The 19,110-nt window shown below is 48.8% G+C and overlaps 1 protein-coding gene across 1 annotated transcript in view; it reads right to left on the bottom strand.

Moving 5' to 3' along the window:
* Fbn3 (fibrillin 3) overlaps positions 1-19,110 on the bottom strand; it is a 108,858-nt gene that overhangs the window by 370 nt on the left and 89,378 nt on the right. Inside the window, 19 exon segments of the mRNA XM_048340645.1 lie at positions 1,388-1,535; positions 2,176-2,418; positions 4,035-4,158; positions 4,244-4,372; positions 6,686-6,802; positions 6,947-7,073; positions 9,015-9,136; positions 10,350-10,556; positions 11,465-11,494; positions 11,497-11,589; positions 11,746-11,880; positions 13,851-13,976; positions 15,503-15,622; positions 16,104-16,232; positions 16,562-16,671; positions 17,024-17,156; positions 17,472-17,597; positions 17,892-18,017; positions 18,368-18,439. Of these exon segments, the coding sequence (XP_048196602.1) occupies positions 1,388-1,535; positions 2,176-2,418; positions 4,035-4,158; positions 4,244-4,372; positions 6,686-6,802; positions 6,947-7,073; positions 9,015-9,136; positions 10,350-10,556; positions 11,465-11,494; positions 11,497-11,589; positions 11,746-11,880; positions 13,851-13,976; positions 15,503-15,622; positions 16,104-16,232; positions 16,562-16,671; positions 17,024-17,156; positions 17,472-17,597; positions 17,892-18,017; positions 18,368-18,439 (2,417 nt within the window).

Here is a 19,110-nt window from a genome sequence, read left to right as displayed (position 1 = left end):
ACCAGGGTTTGTGGCCTAAGTGGAGATCTGTAGCCCATCTCTAAGGCACAGGAAGGGTCTCTCACAAAGTCCCTTCTTAACGTCTTTTGCCTAGCACTCTATCCACAAGGCCAATATTAACTTAGGCTGATGAGATAAGGATACAAGGTTTAGGCCAGTTCTCAAGTCAGTAGGTTTGGGCCCCAGCCCCCTGCCAGCCTGCACTCAGACTCAAAGTTTTGCCCTAAGTGACCCAGATGAGAGGTCAGGGAGATAGCATGGGGCCCCAGAGCCTAGCATAGCTGGCGTTAGGACTAGAAACCTTTCTGCAAACCCTCCTTTCCCAAAGAATGCCAGCACAGACAGAAAGATTAAACAGGTCACCCAGCTGGGCCACACACCAGAAGAGCCACCCGCTCACTAGCATCCGCTGCTTTATGTGGCTTCCTGTATTTGGCTCTCTTTGAGAACCCCCTGTGTTTGGATGACAAACCCTCCTTTATCTGAACAGCCTTCATGGTCCTGGCAGCCGGACAATGCCCTTAGTAAGCCAGTGGAGGCTCAATCAATGGCAGGCTACCCTGAGTTGAGTGACATATCCCATCCTACAGAAGGTTATCTGTGTTTTCTTCTCTACTCTGTACTGTTTGTTCCCCTCATTTACATGCAGTGGAGGATTGTGCTGTTGTATTAAAGCAAAACTAGTTCTGTCTCCTGGCTCCTGGCTCTGGGAATCACACTCCTCTTCCTGAAGTGTGGCTCAGACACATATGCTCCAACTGACACCTCCTGGTTGAAATGGATATTGCAGGTAAAGGCAAAAAATAAAGGAGTTTTGTCCCAGCAAGGGGCAGGAGAGACAACTAGAGAATAAAATGCATTCACATTTATTAAACACTGAAAGTCATTTTGGGTACAGAATGCTGTTTTACTCTGACTTTATTTTTCCCTATAATACTTATCATGGATCAAATTTGTCATGTATTATAAATGTGATATTTGTGTGTCCCCCTGTCAAAATATCACCCCCAGGAAGGCAGAGACATTTTCCTTGTTTTCCTACACATCAGCCTGGCCAGCATATGCTTGAATCAGCACAGGAGTGAGATTAGATGCCAGAGTCAGTCACCAAAGGGACATACCAGGGATGAGAAGTACAAGACCAGGATAAGAACCATGACATGAGGGACCAACTGGGATGTGATTTAGTGCCTGGCTGCCCTCCCTCCTTCCTTCCCTCCTTCCCTCCTTCCCTCCCTCTCTCCCTCCCTCCCTCCTCCCTCCCTTCCTTCCTTCCTTCATTTTCCTCCCTCTCCCTTTTTTTTCTTCTTTTGAAGACCACAGCCTCTTTCCCACCCTTGTGCAGTCCCCTGGCTGCCTCCCCCTCCCTCCCCACAACCCATTGTACCTGGTAGTCATGAGGGCTATGCCGTGGCCGGTCCTGAGGGGAGAGGCTGTTGATGTTGCATTCATAGCAAGCCTCAGATGAAAATGCCTTGTTCTCATCTGAGGTGTCCTGGGGTTCATGGCTAAAGCCCAGGCTAGAGATACAATGCCTGAGCAGGAGGGTGGAGAGGGGCTCCAGGGGCAGGTTGGTTATACCTCCTCAGCTATCCCATACCAGCCCTCTCTCCTCATTCTGAGCCGAAGGCAAATGTGCCTTTATGTGCTAGCATGGCTCTGCATGCATAAGTATAGAGGGTGTGTGTGTGTGTGTGTGTGTGTGTGTGTGTGTGTGTGTGTGTGTGTGTGTGTGGTGTGTGTGTGTCCCTTGTAGATAGAGGACTGTGCCTAGGGGTGGGTGCACACCTGGAAGACTTTGTGTTGGCCTACATATGCTCTCTGGGATGTATGACAGACAGTCATGTTAACTCATGGATTCCACCTCTTACTCAGCCATCCAGGCCTTGGGAATGTGGCTAGTGTGTGCTATGTAGTTAAGACCTCCAATGGTTTCAAGTGTACTGAATACTGAACTGTTTATAAACATGTGTGTTTACCTTGGGATCTATAAGTGTCTGAATCTGGGTATGTACCAATATTAGTGCCCCATGGTTCCTGCTCACCATGCACACTTGTTAACACTTGTATGCACAATCAGAGGGAGATCATCTGGTGGATTCTCAACCCACATGTGTGCCTATCACTTGAAGGGCATGAAGTCTATGCCTGTCCCACCTCACTCAAACCTCTTACCCCTGATGAGCCCGGAAGTATCCTTGGGGTCAGCTACACAGGAAGCCACCAGGTGTGTTGACACAGCCATAGATGCAGGGGCTGTCCTGTCCAGCACACTCGTCCACATCCTGGCAGCCACATCCACATCCAAGGGCCTGATTGAAGTTGAAGCCAGAAGGGCAGACACAATAGAAGCCACCAAGTGTGTTGTGGCAGGAAGCACTGCCACAGGCCATAGGTAACAATGCACACTCATTTCATCTGTGGACAGGGAGGACAGAAAGATCATGGGGTATGGGGGGGGGGCGCGTTGTACTCCCAGTACCTTCCATCTGGCCCACACATGACTCTGCTGCACCCAGGGAAGACAATACTAATTGATAACAGCATTCTTTTGCTGTGTAAATCAGGAGCTCTCCAACTGTATAAGTCTTCCTTCATCCCCTGCCTATTATTTATTCTCCCTCACATCTCACAGCCCCTGCTCTAACACACTTCCTCCAATTGTGACTCCAAGGTATTTTGAAATGCTCACTAAAGGGCCAAATGGTCCTTAGTTGAGAATACAACATTGTCTGGCTACCATGGACACCCTCTGGGCAGGGGTATGTCTGTCAGTATCTGGTATAAGACAAGTCTTTGTCAAAGGGCTGGGAAGGAAGAAGTGAGCAAGTACGCTATGGAGAAAAGGTGAGAGTGAGGCACTGCCAGCAAAGGCTGATGACTTGTGCATCCCTGAGATCCTGGGGACAAATGCCTTCAGGATGGCATGAAGTGGCCAGACAGAGAACACAGCTGGAGATATACCACAAAAGACAGGAAGAGCGGACAAGGAAGGCAGTGTCTGGAAAAAGCAAGACTGTGGGGACATCCATGCCACAGGGGAGTGTCCAGTGCTCAAAATGGTGGGGACTGAGAGCTGAGAAGAGAAAGGTGACAAGGAGGTCTCAGCAATGGGTTACTCTAAAGGTTGAGGCTGTTAGGCTAGGGGAGGGCTGTTGGGAGGTTGTTGTTAGGGAGTCCTGGGGAAGCAAAAATATTGGAAACTTGGGGGACAGAAGACAACAGAACCCTCTGCAATAGTTACGGTAAAGATGAAGCATGCATACATTAACTGCCATTGCTGTACTCATGACAGACATCATTAATCAACCATATCATTCTTCCTTCTATACCTGAGGCAGATATCACTAATCAACCATACTGTTCTACTGCACTAGTTGTAGACATCTCTGATAAACTACACTATTCTTTCCACATTAGGAAATCAATCATAACATTCTTTTAAAAAACACCTTGGTAGACATCATCCATCAACCATGCCATTCTTTCCACTGCATCCATGGCAGACATTAGGAATCAACCACATTGTTCTACTAAATTCACAGCAGATATTCTTCATAATCAACCACATCATTCTTTCCTCTCCATCCATGGGAAATATCAGGAAACCCACCAGACCATTCTTTATGCCACAATCATAGCAGACATCACCATTCAACCACAGCACCTTTCTGCTATATCATCAGCAGACATCACTAATCACAACACTTTTGCTGCACCCATGTCAAACATCATTAATCAACTACAGCATTCTACTTATGCTGTACCCATGTGGCACTCTTACCAATAATCCTAGGTATAGGCTCAGAATCTCAATGGAGCCCTGCAGCCACCACTCCTGAGGGAATGGGTATGAACCCTAGGCTATGTAGGCTCAGCTACCCATGACTTCCCTACTGTGGGAGACCTTCTAGGCCGGTCTATATGACTTTTAGAAAATCCAACTTGTTACAACCTTTGAATGAGAGACAGTTCCTAGGTGCCTACTCTAGGAAGATTTGGGTGGTATCCCACTTCCTCTCAGCCCCTGCCACTCACCCACACACTGGGCCCACTGGGAATGCTGGGTAAAGCCCTGGGGACAGTTGCAGCAATAGCCTCCTAGCTCATTCTGACAGCCATGCCGACAGCGATGGGGCCCATCACATTCATTTATATCTGAGACACAGAGAGGGAGAGAGGCTGGGTTGGTGACCCTCATGATTGCCCCCTAGCCCTAGGTCCTACTCAAGTCCAGCACTACCTTCGAAGCTGCAGCCAGAGCTGTCCAGGGTGAAGCCTTGGTAGCACTCACAGTGATAGCTGCCTGGAGTGTTGTGGCAGCAGCCTTGGCTGCCACATGGGCCAGGCTGGGACGAGCACTCGTCATTGTCTGTAGAGAACAGATGGATAGGTTGCCTGGTGGTTAGGGGATGAGTATGGAGCTTCATGCCAGTGCTGACACCTGACCCACTACACTGCTTCAGGCAAGTCATTCACCCCTGAACTCAGCTTTCAATTCAAGATTTTCCTCCTACCTTAGCCTCCTGAGTACTAGGATTACAGGCATGAAACATCACCTTGCACTTATTCCCAGGATTGATAGTAAGACTCTACAAAAATGTTTCTATGGAGCTAGGAATATGGCCTAGTGGTAGAGTGCTTGCCTCGTATATATGAAGCCCTGGGTTCAATTCCCCAGCACCACATATATACAAAAAGGCCAGAAGTGGTGCTGTCGCTCAAGTGGCAGAGTGCTAGCCTTGTGCAAAAAGAAGTCAGGGACAGTGCTCAGGCCCTGAGTCCAAGCCTCAGGACTGGCAAAAAACAAAACAAAACAAAAATGTTCTTATGATGAACCAGAGAGTGAACTTTTTTGTGTGTGCCAGTACTGGGTTTGAACTCAGGTTAGGGGCCTGGGTGCTGTCCCTTGCTTTTCTGCTGTCCTTGGCTGATGCTCTACTACTTGGGCCACAGCTCCATTTCTGGATTTTTGCTGGTTAACTGGAGATAAGAGTCTTTTTTTTGGCCAGTCCTAGGCGGTGAACTCAGGGCCTGAGTACTGTCCCTGGCTTCTTCCCGCTCAAGGCTAGCACTCTGCCACATGAGCCACAGCGCCACTTCTGGCCATTTTCTGTATATGTGGTGCTGAGGAATCGAACCCAGGGCCTCATGTATATGAGGCAAGCACTCTTGCCATTAGGCCATATTCCCAGCCCTGAGATAAGAGTCTTATAGACTTTCTTGTTTAGACTATCTTCAGGTCTCAGGCTCCTAAGTAGCTAGGATTATAGGCATGAGCCATCTGCACTCAGGTGAGAGTAAACATCTTGGCTCTCTTGTGAGACATAGGACTCTCACTGCAGTGCAAAAGCAGCCACAGATAATAGGCAAAGTAAACAAGGCTGTGTACAAATAAAACTATGTTAACAAAATTAACCAGGGAACTTGTGGGCTGCAACTTGTCATATTTTGGTCAGAAACACTGTCTGGTACACACTAGATGCTGGGTAGGCTCTGGTGAAGTGGATTAGTGGGAGCCTGGATAATGGCGACCCCCTGCCCTGGTTTCCTTCAGGTCTTAAGACATGAAGAAGCAATGGTGGCTGTGTCTCACACGTGTAATCCTAGCTACCCAGGAGACCGATCTGAGGATCTTGGTTCAAAGCCAGTCTGGACAGTAACATCCCTTGAGACTCATCTCCAATCAATCAACTACCAAAAAGCCAGAAGTGGAGCTGTGACTCAAGTGGTACAGTACTAGCTTTGAGAAAAAAAATGAAAAGCAACATCAGCAATGGCAAGCTGAGTATGGTGACACACAGCTATAATCTCAGTACTAAGGAAGCTGAGGAAGGAGGTCTTCAGTTTGAGGTCAATACATAGTAAATTCCAGGCAAGCTTGGACTAGAGACTCTGTCTCAAAAAAAGAAAAAATGAAGGGAAGGGTAAAATGATGGGAGAGGTGACTTTGATCAAGATGCATTGTATTCAAATTGGCATATTGAATTGAGACTCTTTTATTTATTTAAGTCCTGGGGCTTGATCTCAGGGTCTGGGCACTGTCCTTGAGCTTTACTCAAGGCTAACATTCTACCACTTGAGCCACAGTGACACTTCTGGCTTTTTCTGTTTTTATGTGGTGCTGAGGAATCTAACCTAGGGCTTCAGGCATACTAGACAAGCACTCTACTGCTAAGCCACAGTCCCAGTCCCAAACTGAAACTCCTTTACACAGCTAAAGATAATAAAGTTGTGAGAATTAAAAAATAAAATTACCAGCTTAGCCATTTAAAAAAATGAAGGGAGGGAAAGATGGAGAGAGAGAGAAGGAAGAGGAAGGAAGGAAGCAGCCTTGGTGGTGGCTCTGGCTAATGAACAGGGACATGCTTGAGGGTTGGGGAGCTCTGAGGAGGCTCTAGGAGGAAAACCTAGCAGGGATTGGTCAAGGGCAAGGGGATCTAACCTGAACCCTGGCCATACTTCTGAGGTTGGGCCTCCCACTTCTCTGGAATATGGAAGGATATAGAAGGTTCTAGAAGCTACCAGATGTGAGCATTAAGAAAGCAGGCACTTTGCTCCAATCTCCCCTGAATTCCTGAAAGCTAGCACCCAAAGGGATACTTGATACTTAATTTTACAAACAAATGTGTGAAGGCTGGGGTTGGGTGCCAACCTACTCTTGTGCATGGGTTCAGGGACTCACCGAAGCAAGCCAGGTAGTGCTGGGTAAAGCCAGGAGGACAGCGACAGGAGAAGGCACGGATGGTGTTGACACAGACAAACTGGCAGTTGTGGTACCTGGAGGAGCACTCGTCCATATCTGTGACACAAAGACCCAGAAGCTCAGGGGATGGCTCAGGTGGCTTTCCTGCAGCCAGACGGGGTTGGCAGAGGTGGTGAGAAGTGCATGGGGTAGAAGGGAGCAGGGATGGAAGATTGGCATGTGGGGGAGGAAGGATGTTACCTCTGCAGGTCCTGCCATCTTCCTCCAGGCAGTAGCCACGGGGACAGGCACACAGGTAACTGACTTCTGTGTTTTTGCAGAGGAAGGGGAAGAGCTTGGGGTCCTGGCTGCATTCATCCACATCTAGGTGCAGGAGGAGTTGGTTAGATGGGTGTGAGGCAGTAAATACTGCCAGGGAGGGGGAAGGGTACTCAGGCTGGGTCCACTTCTCAGGGGACTCTGGCTATCCAAAAATCTGTGTACCCCTGAGAGCTGATGTTCCACGCCTATAATCCTAGATACTCAGGAAACTCAGACCTGAGGATTGAAGTTTGAAGCCAACCTAGGCAAAAAAGTCCATCTGTAAGACTCTTCTCTCCACTAAACTACTCAGAAAAAGCCAGAAAAGGTGCTGCAGCTCAAATGATAGAACGCAAGCCTTGAGTGCAAAGAGACTCAGGAACAGCGCCAAAGTCCAGAGTTCAAGCCCCAAGACCAGCACAAAAAAGAAAAAAAAAATCTGTGTACCTACCTACCTAGGAAATGACTTTTTTTCTATAAAATAAATACACAGAGCTGGCCTTCCCTTAATAGCTACAGACTCAACCGATGGAAAATATTTGGAAAAAAATACAGATTTTTTTTCTTCTTGTTATAATTCCCTAAGCAATATAGTGTAATAACTATGAACACTGAGTTAGTCATTATGTCATGGTAAGCTAATTTAAAGAATATAGGAGGGGGCTGGGAATATGGCCTAGAGGTAGAGTGCTTGCCTCGCATACATGAAGCCCTGGGTTTGATTCCTCAGCACCACGTAAGAAAAAGCCAGAAGTGGCGCTGTGGCTCAAGTGGTAGAATGCTAGCCTTGAACAAAAAGAAGCCAGGGACAGTGCTCAGGCCCTGAGTTCAAGCCCCAGGACTGGCAAAAATAAATTTAAAAAAAAATATATATATATGGGCCAGGTTCTGGTGGCTCATGCCTGTAAATCCTAGCTACTCAGTAAGCTGGGATCTGAGGATTGTGGTTCCAAGCCAGCCTGGGCAGGAAAGTCCCTGAGACTCTCTTCTCCAAATTAACCATGAGAAAACAGGAAGTGGCGCTGGTAGAGTACTAGTCTTGAACTAAAGAGCTCAAGGCCCAGAGTTCAAGGCCCACAACTGACAAAAAAAAAAAAGAATATAGGATGGGGAATTGGGGGTGTGGCCTAAGCAATGGAGTGGGCCTTAATTCAAGTTCCAGTAGTATCCACACACAAAAAAATATTTTTTAGGGGGAAGGGGGAGGGGGGAATGAGGGAGGAGGGAACAAACAGTACAAGAAATGTACCCAAGGCCTAATGTATGAAACTGTAACCTCTCTGTACATCACTTTGACAATAAATAAATAAATAAATAAATAATCTAAAAGATAAAAAAAAATAAAAGCAGAGCAGAAGAGAGCTCAAGGGGACAGTGCTGGAGTAGCAAGTTTGCTGAGTTCAAACTCCAGGACTGCCTAAATCAAAATATTAAAACCAAGCAAATCAAGACTACATGAAAGTATATAGGAAGAGTCTGGCATAACAAATACAGTACCATTTTTATAGAAAGGGTTTGGGCAGCCTCAGATTTCAATGAGGTAGGATGCCAAGGCAGCCTTCCTATCACAAAAGTAGCCCCTTCACCACTACTGTGAGTGAAAAATAGGTGTGTCAACAAAGTGAAACCTTTTATCAATAAAACTTTATTTTAAACAAGAGCCAACTTATGCCTGGGGTTGGATAAACCCGGTTTAAATAAACATTTGCTCCACAATGTAACTGAAAAAAAGAAATCACAGGAGCTGAAAATAATAGGGAGAAATGAGAACAGGGATATGGCTCAAGAGGGAAAAGCCAAGAAAGCTTTGCTTCTGTCCCCCTCTCCCCCACTCCAGTTTTCTGTCACCTTAGGTTTCAGGCCTACTTTGCTCACAGCTGCTGCTCTACCACTTAAGCCATGCCTCTAGCAAGAGCACCATTATATAAATGAAAACCATGGTTTGCAAACCTGGAAGGCTCCTGGGAGGAGGGGGCGAGAGCTATTTGTAGGGATCTGACTCATCCATGCAGGCAGTGGCAGCAGCACCTGGTGTGTACCCAGTTTGGCAGTGGCAGTGGAAAGAGCCAATGGTGTTAATGCACTCACCATGGAAACACAGGTAGGTAAGCACATGGCACTCATCCACATCTGGGAACAAGCAGAGCAGGACTGGTTGGCCATGCTATGTCCCCTGGCCATACCTCCTTCCTTCTGCCCTCCAGCCTTTTCCCCATCTCCCTTTTCCTTCCTGTGGCCTGTCTATGTAGACTCTCAAACTCAGGCTGCAAGTTGAGCTAACTGGAGCTCCTTCTACTGCACACACAGATGCCTTACTCACAACACCTCTGGAGCCCAGATTAATATGTATGCAACAATAGCTGGGGACACATAAACATACGCAACATGTCATATGACAACCCCATCCACCCACAGGGCTGCGGGATTGCACCCAGGATTCCTTTCTCCCCAGGCCTTGCTATGTCACTGCTGGCCACTTATGATAACCTGTCACTCTCACGGACACATTCAGTGCTACTGATGGATACATACACAGTCTCACACCTACCCTTCCATGCTGGCTAGAATCCAGAACACACTGGCCAGCTCACTTTCACATAGGCCATGGACAGGTGCTGCTAATCCAACCCACATATTCAGAATGCAATCCAGTCTGTGCTCTCTAGCACACATAAACAAGCACACACAGACAAATGCATGCCAGCTCCCAGAAGACACACACTACCTCACATGAACTCATTAACATTGCCAGTGCCTCTGGCTCATGCCTGTAATCCCAGCTACTCAAGAGGCTGAGATCTGAGGATCATGATTTGCCACCAACATAGGCGGGAAAGTCCACGAGACTTATCTCCAATGAAATTACCAAGAAAGCTGGAATTAGAGCTGTGTCTGAAGTGGTAGAGTGCTAGCTTTGAGCAAAAGAAGCTTGGGGACAGTGCCTAGGCCCTGAATTCAAGTCCCCATAAAAGCACCAAAACCCAAACAAGTGTATATAGAGGACACAAAATCACCTCTCAAACACACACCTGCACACACAGAGAATGAACACTGGCTCAGTGCTTTCATGTGCTCACAGACACACAGGTTTATGAGTTATTGTGTACAAAAGGGATACACCCCACCTCCTGTGCTCACTAGCACACACACACCCATTAACAAGTTTGCACAGAGAGAGCACAGGAACTCACACTAGCAGCCTGCACACATAAGCACACTCACTAGCTCACAGAGTTGCTCATCCCACCAGAATATGTGCATGTGTGCAGACATAGCATATTAGCACACATGTATAAGGGCAACATTGCCACATGATATCATACATGGTACCAAAGATACCCACCTCGTCCCTCGGTGGTGTAGCCTGAGCTGTGGGGACACAGTTTCCAGAAGGTGGAGGTGCCAGGCAGAGGGCAGGGCTCGCACTGAGGCCCCCAGCCCCGATCTCCACCACAGCAACATGCTGCCTGGGGCACAGTCTCATTGCTGCCGGACTCAACCTGGCACACAGCCTGCAGCACCTCAGTGAAGCAAAGCCCTTGCCGGGTGTCTGCAAGGACAGGTGAGAATGGTGGGTGGAGACCTGTGCAGACCTGGACCCTGTCCTGGAGGACTGGGCAGCTAGCATGTCTGCACAGGGTGATCTTCCAAGTCACTGTTACTGGCTGGACAGAAGCCACAGACTTACCCAGGTATCAGTAATTCCCTTGGGGCCAAAAGTCAGCATCCTTTGGCCAAAATGAGAACAGACAAATCCAAGGGGCAGAAGGGGAATGTTAGGGTGGGGGCAAGAGGTAGTGATGAGCTGGATAGAACAGCAGACAGAGCAAAAAAACGATCCAGCTAAATGCTAGTGGCTCACACCTGTGATCCTAGCTATTTAGGAGGCTGAGATCTGAGGATGAATATTCAAAGGCAGCCTGGCAGGTAAATCTGTGAGACTTTTATCTCCAACTAATGACCAAAAAGCCAGAAGTAGGGCTGTGGCTCAAGACATAAAGCACCACCCTCGAACTAAAAAGCTCAGGCTGAGTTCAAGCTGACACACACACACAAAGAACAATGACATCCAGACATGCAGACAATGTAGAGGGCCAAAAGAAGACTGAATGTTGGAGCAAGTGAGAGGAAGCTGGCTTGGGCACCCCATCACTGAGCAGGGAACTTGCTGATGGGTGAGTTACACCACGGGGCTGGGATCAGGGTGGACACTGTACTCAGGGAAGAGAGGAGAATGTGGGGCAGGGACAGACAGGTGACCAGGACAGTGGTACCTGCAGCACATTGGCAGGGCTCAGCCACCCAGAAGTGTGTGTGTCGTATTGGGACACAGGACCTCCACTGCATGCTTTCTGATGTTCCCAACCCTGGTCCTGTCCCTGCCTCATGGATCACCCAAGTGTCAGGGGCAGGCAGTGGGAGGTAGCACCTAGCTGACATGCATGTGCCCACATTTACCTTGGCACTCAGTGAGGGCAGGACTGGGTGGAAGCCTTGGTCACATTCACAGTGGATGCTGCCCATTGTGTTAATGCAGCAGCCAGAGGCACAGAGGTTGGGCTGCTCCTGGCATTCATCCTCATCTGAGGTGGGAGGGATGAAGCAGGTCAGAAGAGGAAGCAGAGCCCCTTGCCACCCTCTCTAAACCCTGAACACTCCCCTTAGGTCTGCCCATAGCATCTTTCTTTGACTTCACTCCCCTAACGGGAGCTCCCTGCCACCTCAGGAGCCCCTCATACCTGTGCAGCCATCTCTAGATCCAGACTGGGGCCGCATTCCTGGGGGACAGACACATACAAAGGTGCCAATGGCATTCTTGCACAGCATGCTTCGAGCATGGCAATCCTGCAGCCCCTCTGCACACTCATCTATATCTTTGGATGACCAGAGAAAAGTGTCAGTCGAGGCATGGTGTCCTATAACCTAATCCCAGGGGAGGAGGGCCTAGACCATTTACACCCCCCCCCCCCCCGCCACCATCTCCCTGTCACTGACACCTCAGTGGGACTACAGGGAGGTCCCTGTTGTGATGCATGGAACTGTCCCTGTGGGAAGAAGTTGCCAGTCCCTGGCTATCCTGAGGCAGTAAGGACTGCACCCCAAACCTACCTTCCCTGACCACACCAGGATCTGTGACTCTGTTAAGTCTTCCCCTTGGTCTCTAGAACAGCTCTTGGGTGTGGGGCGGGGGGGGGGGGGTACGACAAGTCCAACCCTGAGGGTCTTTTGTCCTGACACTAAGGGAAAAAGTCAGTAGTGACCTACCTTCTCTATTGTAACAGTTAAAAAAAGTCACAGATATGATCACATGTTTTCCAAGAGGTGTGTCCTGAATCTGCTGTCCTGCTGGACTCTGGGCCCAGGAGGATGTTGGGCCCATGTGCATACAATACAGTTAATAAAAGAATGTAGTCGGGCATCCATGGCTCACTCCTGTAATACTAGCTACTTGGGAGGCTGAAATCTGAGGATTGAGGTTTGAAGCCAGTCTAGGGAGGAAAGTCTATGACACTCACCGTCTCTAATTAAATACCAAAACAAAAGAGCCAGAAGGAAGCTTCAGCTCACTTGGTAGAGCAAGCTGTAGGCAAAAAATGCTCAGGGGCAGTACCCAGGCTCAGAGTTCAGGCCCCAAGACTGACCAAAAAAAAAAATCTGTCGCTCAAAAAACTCATGTGTTATAAATCAAATCCCTAGAGCTTCTGGTGGCTCATGCCTGTAATCCTAGCTACTTAGGAGGCTGAGATCTGAGGATCAAAGTTCAAAGCCAACCTCGGGCAGAAAAGTCCCATGAGACTCTTATTTCCAATATACTACCCCAAAGCTGGGGTAGCTGTTGCTCAAGTGCTAGAGCCCTAGCCTTGAGCACAAGAGGCTCAGGGACAGCACCCAGGCCCTGAGTTTAAGCCCCAGGACCAGGAGGAAAAAAAAAAATCCCCGGAGCACATGGTAATGGTGGAGGTGATTAGGACTACGTGAGGTCAAGAGTTTGGGGCCCCACTTTAGTAGTTTGTTTTGTTTTTGTGTTTTTTTTTTGTCAGTCATGGGCTTGAACTCTGGGCCTGGGCATCATCCCTGAGCTCTTCAGCTCCAAGCTAGCCCTCTACCACGTTGAGCCACAGCACCACTTCCAGTTCTGATGGTTACCTGGAAATAAGAGTCTCATGGACTTTCTTACCCAGGCTGGTTTTGAACCATGATCCTCAGATCTCAGCCTCCTGAGTAGCTAGGATTACAGGTATGAGTCCCCTTGTGCCAGGGATAATGACCCAACTCAGCCAGTTACTCTTTAATCAGAAAAGCCCCCATCTAGAAAGACAAAATAAAGCCACTGATCCCAGAGACTAGAGGACTCAGGATTTCAGACCTCAAACTTCAGGTCCACTTGGATTCTCATGAGACTGAAAGTGCTCATGGGCAGAATGGATGTGGCTTCCACAGAGCCCAGATACCCCATAAAGATGTTGGTTGAGTAGAACTGCAAGCTGTATTTTAACCCTTCTTACGCCTCGCCTGTGAGAGAAGGCTGGTTCAAGTTGGTTGAGGCTAGCCCATGCTAGCCAAGGCTAGCCCAACAGAAATGAAGCTACCCATAGGGCCTCAGCTAGCTTGGACTAGACAAAACCTGCTCAATGAGGGCAGCCATAGTTATTACAGGACAACCTAAGCCCAAGAGACCAGGCTAGCCCAAAACAAACCAAGCTAGCCCTTTGTAGAGGTGGCCTGTCTGGACAGAGCTTCAAGAAAACACAGCTGCCATTTCTGGGTGATCTGCTCCTTCCTAACAATACCCTGCTACCCCCTTCCCTAAGCCAAGCATATATATGCTGGGTGCCTGGTTCACCAAAGCAAAGGTGCCCATTGTCAGAAGGGACAAAACCAGGTGGGCAGAAGCACATGAAGCTCCCAGGACTGTTGGTACAGGTACCAAAGGGGCAGATGTTGGGCTCTTCCAAGAATTCACTGATGTCTGGAGGGGCAAGAACAGAGCTGGGACTAAGTTAGGCACAGGTGGCTCACGTCTCTAATCATAGCTACAAGGAGGCCAAGTTCCAAGGACCAAGGTTCAAAGCCAGCTTGGGCAGGAAAGTTCATAAGACTCTTATCTCCAACTCACTACCAAAAAGTCAAAAGTGGAGCTGTGGTGGGCTGGGGATATGGCCTAGTGGCAAGAGTGCTTGCCTCGTATACATGAGGCCCTGGGTTCAATTTCTCAGCCTTGAGCAAAAAAGAAGCCAGGGACAGTGCTCAGGCCCTGAGTTCACGGCCTAGGACTGGCCAAAAAAAAAAAAAAGTGGAGCTGTGGCTCAAGTGCTAGAGTACTAGCCTTGAGCAAAACAGTTCACAGATAGCACCCAAGCCATGAGTTCAAGCACCAGTACCAGCATATGTGTGTGAACTCACATGTGTGGGACAGGAGCTGGGATTGTGCAAGAGGAAGGATTGTGCAAGAGGATTGTGCTAGAGGAAGGGTCTGGCTATGGGGAGGTATAGATGGAGTGGAGGTTCAACCCTCACATACCTAGGGGCTGAAGTAGGGTAGAGTATCTGAGGATTTAACATGAGCCCAAACTCCCATTTGGGAGGGGGGGTAGTACTAGGGTTTGAACTCAGAGCCTTGTACTTGCTGGGCAGATGCTCAACCACTGGACCCACACCTCCAGCCCATCCTGCTTTGTTTTTTGAATATGGTCAAAATGGGTCAATCAGACTGCAATCCTCCTAGTTACTATTCTTACATAGCTGTGTACCACCTCCTCTCCCAGCTTTTTTATTGGTTGAGAGGGGGTTTTGTGAACTTTCTGCCTAGGCTAGCCTCAAACTTAAGTTTATCCCAATCTCAACCTCCCAATTAGCTGTAATTAGAAGATCATCTTTAGAAATTTAAAATTATGCAAGGCTAATATTACTGGGTAAATTTATCAATTACTATACAAGAGTCCATTCATGTTGTACCAGTCTATTCTAGATAGAATAAGCCAAAAAGGCACCAACCTAACTGGTCCAAACTAGTTCTACCCAAGATAGCCCATCTGTTCAAACCAGACTGATCCAGAGTAGCACAGATCAAGGCTAGCTCAAATGAAAGATTGGACTAGAGGTCATTGGTTAGATCACTCCAGGTTAGTCCAGACTGTATGAGGCTAGTCCATCTGCTTAGATCAGACTGGTCCAAGTTAGCCCATTCTGTACAAGGTTAGCCCAATGAAAGAACTAGTGAAGTTACCCCTGTGGGTGACTATACCAGTGAAGATCATGGCCAGGTACTAACTGAGAAGAGCCTGTGTCCATTTTATAGGGTCCACTGGGCCCTACAAAGTCTGTAGTCAAGAATCCCAAAGCATCCCTAACAGTTCCAGCATATGGAGCCATGCTTAGTGCTGGGTTTAGAGCATGTGTTACTACCTCACTGTCATCCCAGCTTATACATGAGGAGACAGAGGCCCAGAGGTACCTCCCTGCTCCCAAGGCTAGGATACAAAACTGGACACTCACCCACACAGTGCTCCCTCTGCATCTGGAACCCCAGAGGGCAGAGGCAGTGAAAGGAGCCCTGGAGGTTCTGGCAGGTGCCTGGCAGGCAGGATTCTGCATGGTTCATACATTCATTGGTGTCTGTTGGGGACAAGGAGGGCACCCCAGTGTGGGAGAGGAGGTGGAGAGCTCACCAGGGTCTGGGGCCAATGTCTGGCAGTCACTCCATGATGGCCAAGCATCCTGTTATAAGCCCTCCCTCCAAGTACCAGTTTTGGGTCCAGTTTGGACAGCAGGAGAGTGATTATCTAGCCCTGGTGAAATAGGATGGGATACAGGGAGCAGGGGGAGCCAGAAGCCTTTCAAGATTTCTGTGGTATCCACTTAGCAAATCTAGTCTTTGTTTCAGAAGACTTACATTTCTAAGACAGCCTGTCCCTAAACCATACACCCTATGAAACTGTGATGTGCTAGGGCTGTTTTTTTGTTTTGCTTTTTAAATTATTATACCTTAAAATGCACAGGTATCAGATAAAACCATGTCCATTCAAAAGTGCCACCTGCAGGTGACTGTGGCCTGTGGTCTGGCTGAGATGACTCAAAACACCATGGGGAGACTTACCCATACAATTCCTCCCATCAGCTGTAAGCTCAAAGCCATCCTGGCAGATACAGAGGAAAGAGCCGGCTATATTGACACATTGGCCAAACTGGCACACCTGACCCATCAAGGTGGTACACTCGTCAGTATCTGCAGTGGGGAAATGGGAAGATAGGGTCAGTCATGGAGCCTGAGAACATTGAGATTCCCATGAACTAATGGTACTGACTTTAGCAAGCACTCCTGTACGACTTATTATTTTCTAACATAAAACTATGTGGTGCTATGAATATGCCATTAAGTGCTAGAGATAAGAATCTCAAGGATTTTTCCTTCCAGAGCTGGCTTCAAACCTCAGGTCCTCAGAGCTCAGACTCCTAAGTGGCTAGGATTACAGGTGTGAGACACTAGTGCTCAGCAGATGGATCTGCTTTTCAATAGGACACACAGAGGCCTGGCCCCTACCCCTGCCAGCTCACCCACACAGTCTCCACTGTGTGAGGCTTTGAAGCCCAGGAAGCAGTGGCAGCTGTAGGAGCCAATGGTATTTTTACAGGTTCCATTCCCACATGGCAACCGGTCACATTCAAGGTCTGACAGAGCCAAATACACCAACCCACTCAATGCACTCAAGAGAAGTGCACTGAAGGCTCGGGGAGAGGGCCTGACCAACCCAACTGGTCTCCCTGGCACCATACCCCATGCAGATAGATGGCTGGGCAGTCAGTGAGTCACCTTGAGAGGGGGTGTCTGGCTCAATTTATCACTCATTTTACAGGTGGGGAAATGAGTCATGAGAAGACAAGAGTCATTTACCCAAGATTTTAGAGCCAGGATTCAAATCTGAGTCTGTCTGTGAATTAAGATAGATGAAAGGGCCATCCCAACCCAGGGGGAGTTGAAGACCCCAAGCCTGCCCTGAGAGGAGGAAGCATGAGGGCCTCTCATCCATGCACAGGGTCTGGTCCACTGAGGCCTAGAAACCACTGTGACACAGGTACATGTAGCTGCCCTCTGTGTCCATGCAGTCACCATGATCACAGACATTTGGGATCTCCTGGCATTCATTCTGTCCTGGAGTGCAGGCAGCAGGGTATATACTGTTTTCCCAATCCCTCCATGCTGCAATGGGGAAGCCCAAGCCTGCCCTAAAGCACCCATGTTTAAGATCCCACCAGGGTCCCTGGGTTGCTAGCACCATGGCCAGCACTATCTCACATCACCTCAAAACTGTGCTATCATGGGGTGCTGTGTTCCTTCAACCCCTGCAACAGTGCACACGGGGAGCCAGTCCCTACACAAGTCACCGGGAGCTACCTGGGTTCCATACGTCCCTTCCCAGCCTTGCTCTGTTAGAGTCTGGCCCATCATCCTGGACATCCCACTCACCCATGCAGGCTCCTCTGGGTGTCTGTTTGAATCCTTGGGCACACTCGCAGTAGTAGCTGCCAGGGATGTTGACACAGGATTTCTTCCTCCCACAAGGACTCTCTGTGGAGCCACGCTCGTCCACATCTGGGGCCAAGCCAGTGAACCAAGTGGGTAAGTAAAGAGAAGCCCACTTGACAGAACCAGACCTTGAGCCCAGCCCTGGAGCAGGAGATCTCTCTGGAAACATCCAGAACCAGAGCAAGAGGGGTTAGAGGGGATGGAGGACCCCAGGAAGATGCTTGCTCCATCACTCAGATGGGAAAACTGAGGTTCACAGTGTTTTGCATGGTTCTCCTCAATTGCATAATGGGTGACCCATGTAGGGGGCTAACATCCCCCCACCAAGCTCCCAGGTCTGGGTATAGAACAGGTGGGCACCTTCACAGGCCAACAAGTCGCTGTGGTACTTGAAGCCCATAGAGCACTCGCAGTGGAATTTCCCAGCCTGGTTGACACAGATGCCATGGGTACAGATGTCTGGGATCTCCCTGCATTCATCAATATCTGGGGAAGGCATAAGAGGTCAGGGAGGCCAGCCCTGGGGACCTGCTGGTCCTACAGTGTGGTAGAGAGGGCTGTGGCTGCAAGCAAGCACTTGCTCCATCCACAAAAACTACTGGGGCAGAAAACATACATTTCAGGGTAGGGATATAGCATGCATGAGGCTGTGGGGTCCACTTCCAGCATGGGAGGAAAGGAGGAAGGGTGGACTTTGGGGGTAGAATCTTGGGGCGCTAGAACAGAGGGAGGCTGGGGAGACAGGGTGGAAAGGAAGGAGGGGGTGGGATTAGGGAGGACAGCCAAGCTGGGGAACTCAGAAACAATGTGTAATGTATGTGAGGGGCAGTACTCACCACAAGGCCTCCCAGTGCGCAGGTCAGTGACAAAGCCAGGGGCTTGGCTCCCACACAGGACCTGGTAGTCAGCTGTGCCAAGGACAACAGTACTTCAGAGCAGGCCCTGCCCACTGCTAGGAGAGTCCTCACCCCTGTCACCCCATAGCCCAGCCCCAAGTAGTCTACTCTAGCCGGCTTGGCCACCCTCTCACTCCAGCCTTGCTTGAGCATCCCTGGGTTCAACGTTGCCCCAGACCTGTACAATGTGGTGGTTCCCAACACACAGAAGGGAGACCCCACCCTAAGCTTTTTGCTGCTCAGGCTACAACCAAGCATACTTGATGGCATCATCAGAGAAACACAGACTGTTCTGTTACCATCTGAACACAATCATCTCTGCCCTCACCATTCTTCCTGCAGAGATTCTGAGCTCTTCCCCTACTTGTCTTTCCAGTGTGGATTCAATTCCCCCATCTCCAAAGTTTATACATTAGAAACTTCAACCCCAAAGTCCTATGCTTCACAATGTCTGATAATGGGACCCTGAGGAGATCATCAGCATTAGAGGAGGTCTCTTTTAAAAAAGAGAAAGAGAACCAGGAGTGGTCACTCATGCCTGTCATCTTGGCTACTTTGGAGGAAAAGATTGGGGAATTCTGATTCAAGGCCAATCTGAGCAAAAAGTTGTGATTCTATTTCAACCAATACATGATTGTGGTAGTGTATGCCTATAGTCCCAGCTACCTGGAAAAAAAATTGGA

The sequence above is a fragment of the Perognathus longimembris genome, chromosome 3 (genome assembly GCF_023159225.1).
Source record: "Perognathus longimembris pacificus isolate PPM17 chromosome 3, ASM2315922v1, whole genome shotgun sequence".
Classification (NCBI taxonomy): Eukaryota; Metazoa; Chordata; class Mammalia; order Rodentia; family Heteromyidae; genus Perognathus; species Perognathus longimembris.
Note: the sequence above shows the minus strand (reverse complement) of the source record. Positions and strands in the feature narration are given on the sequence as shown.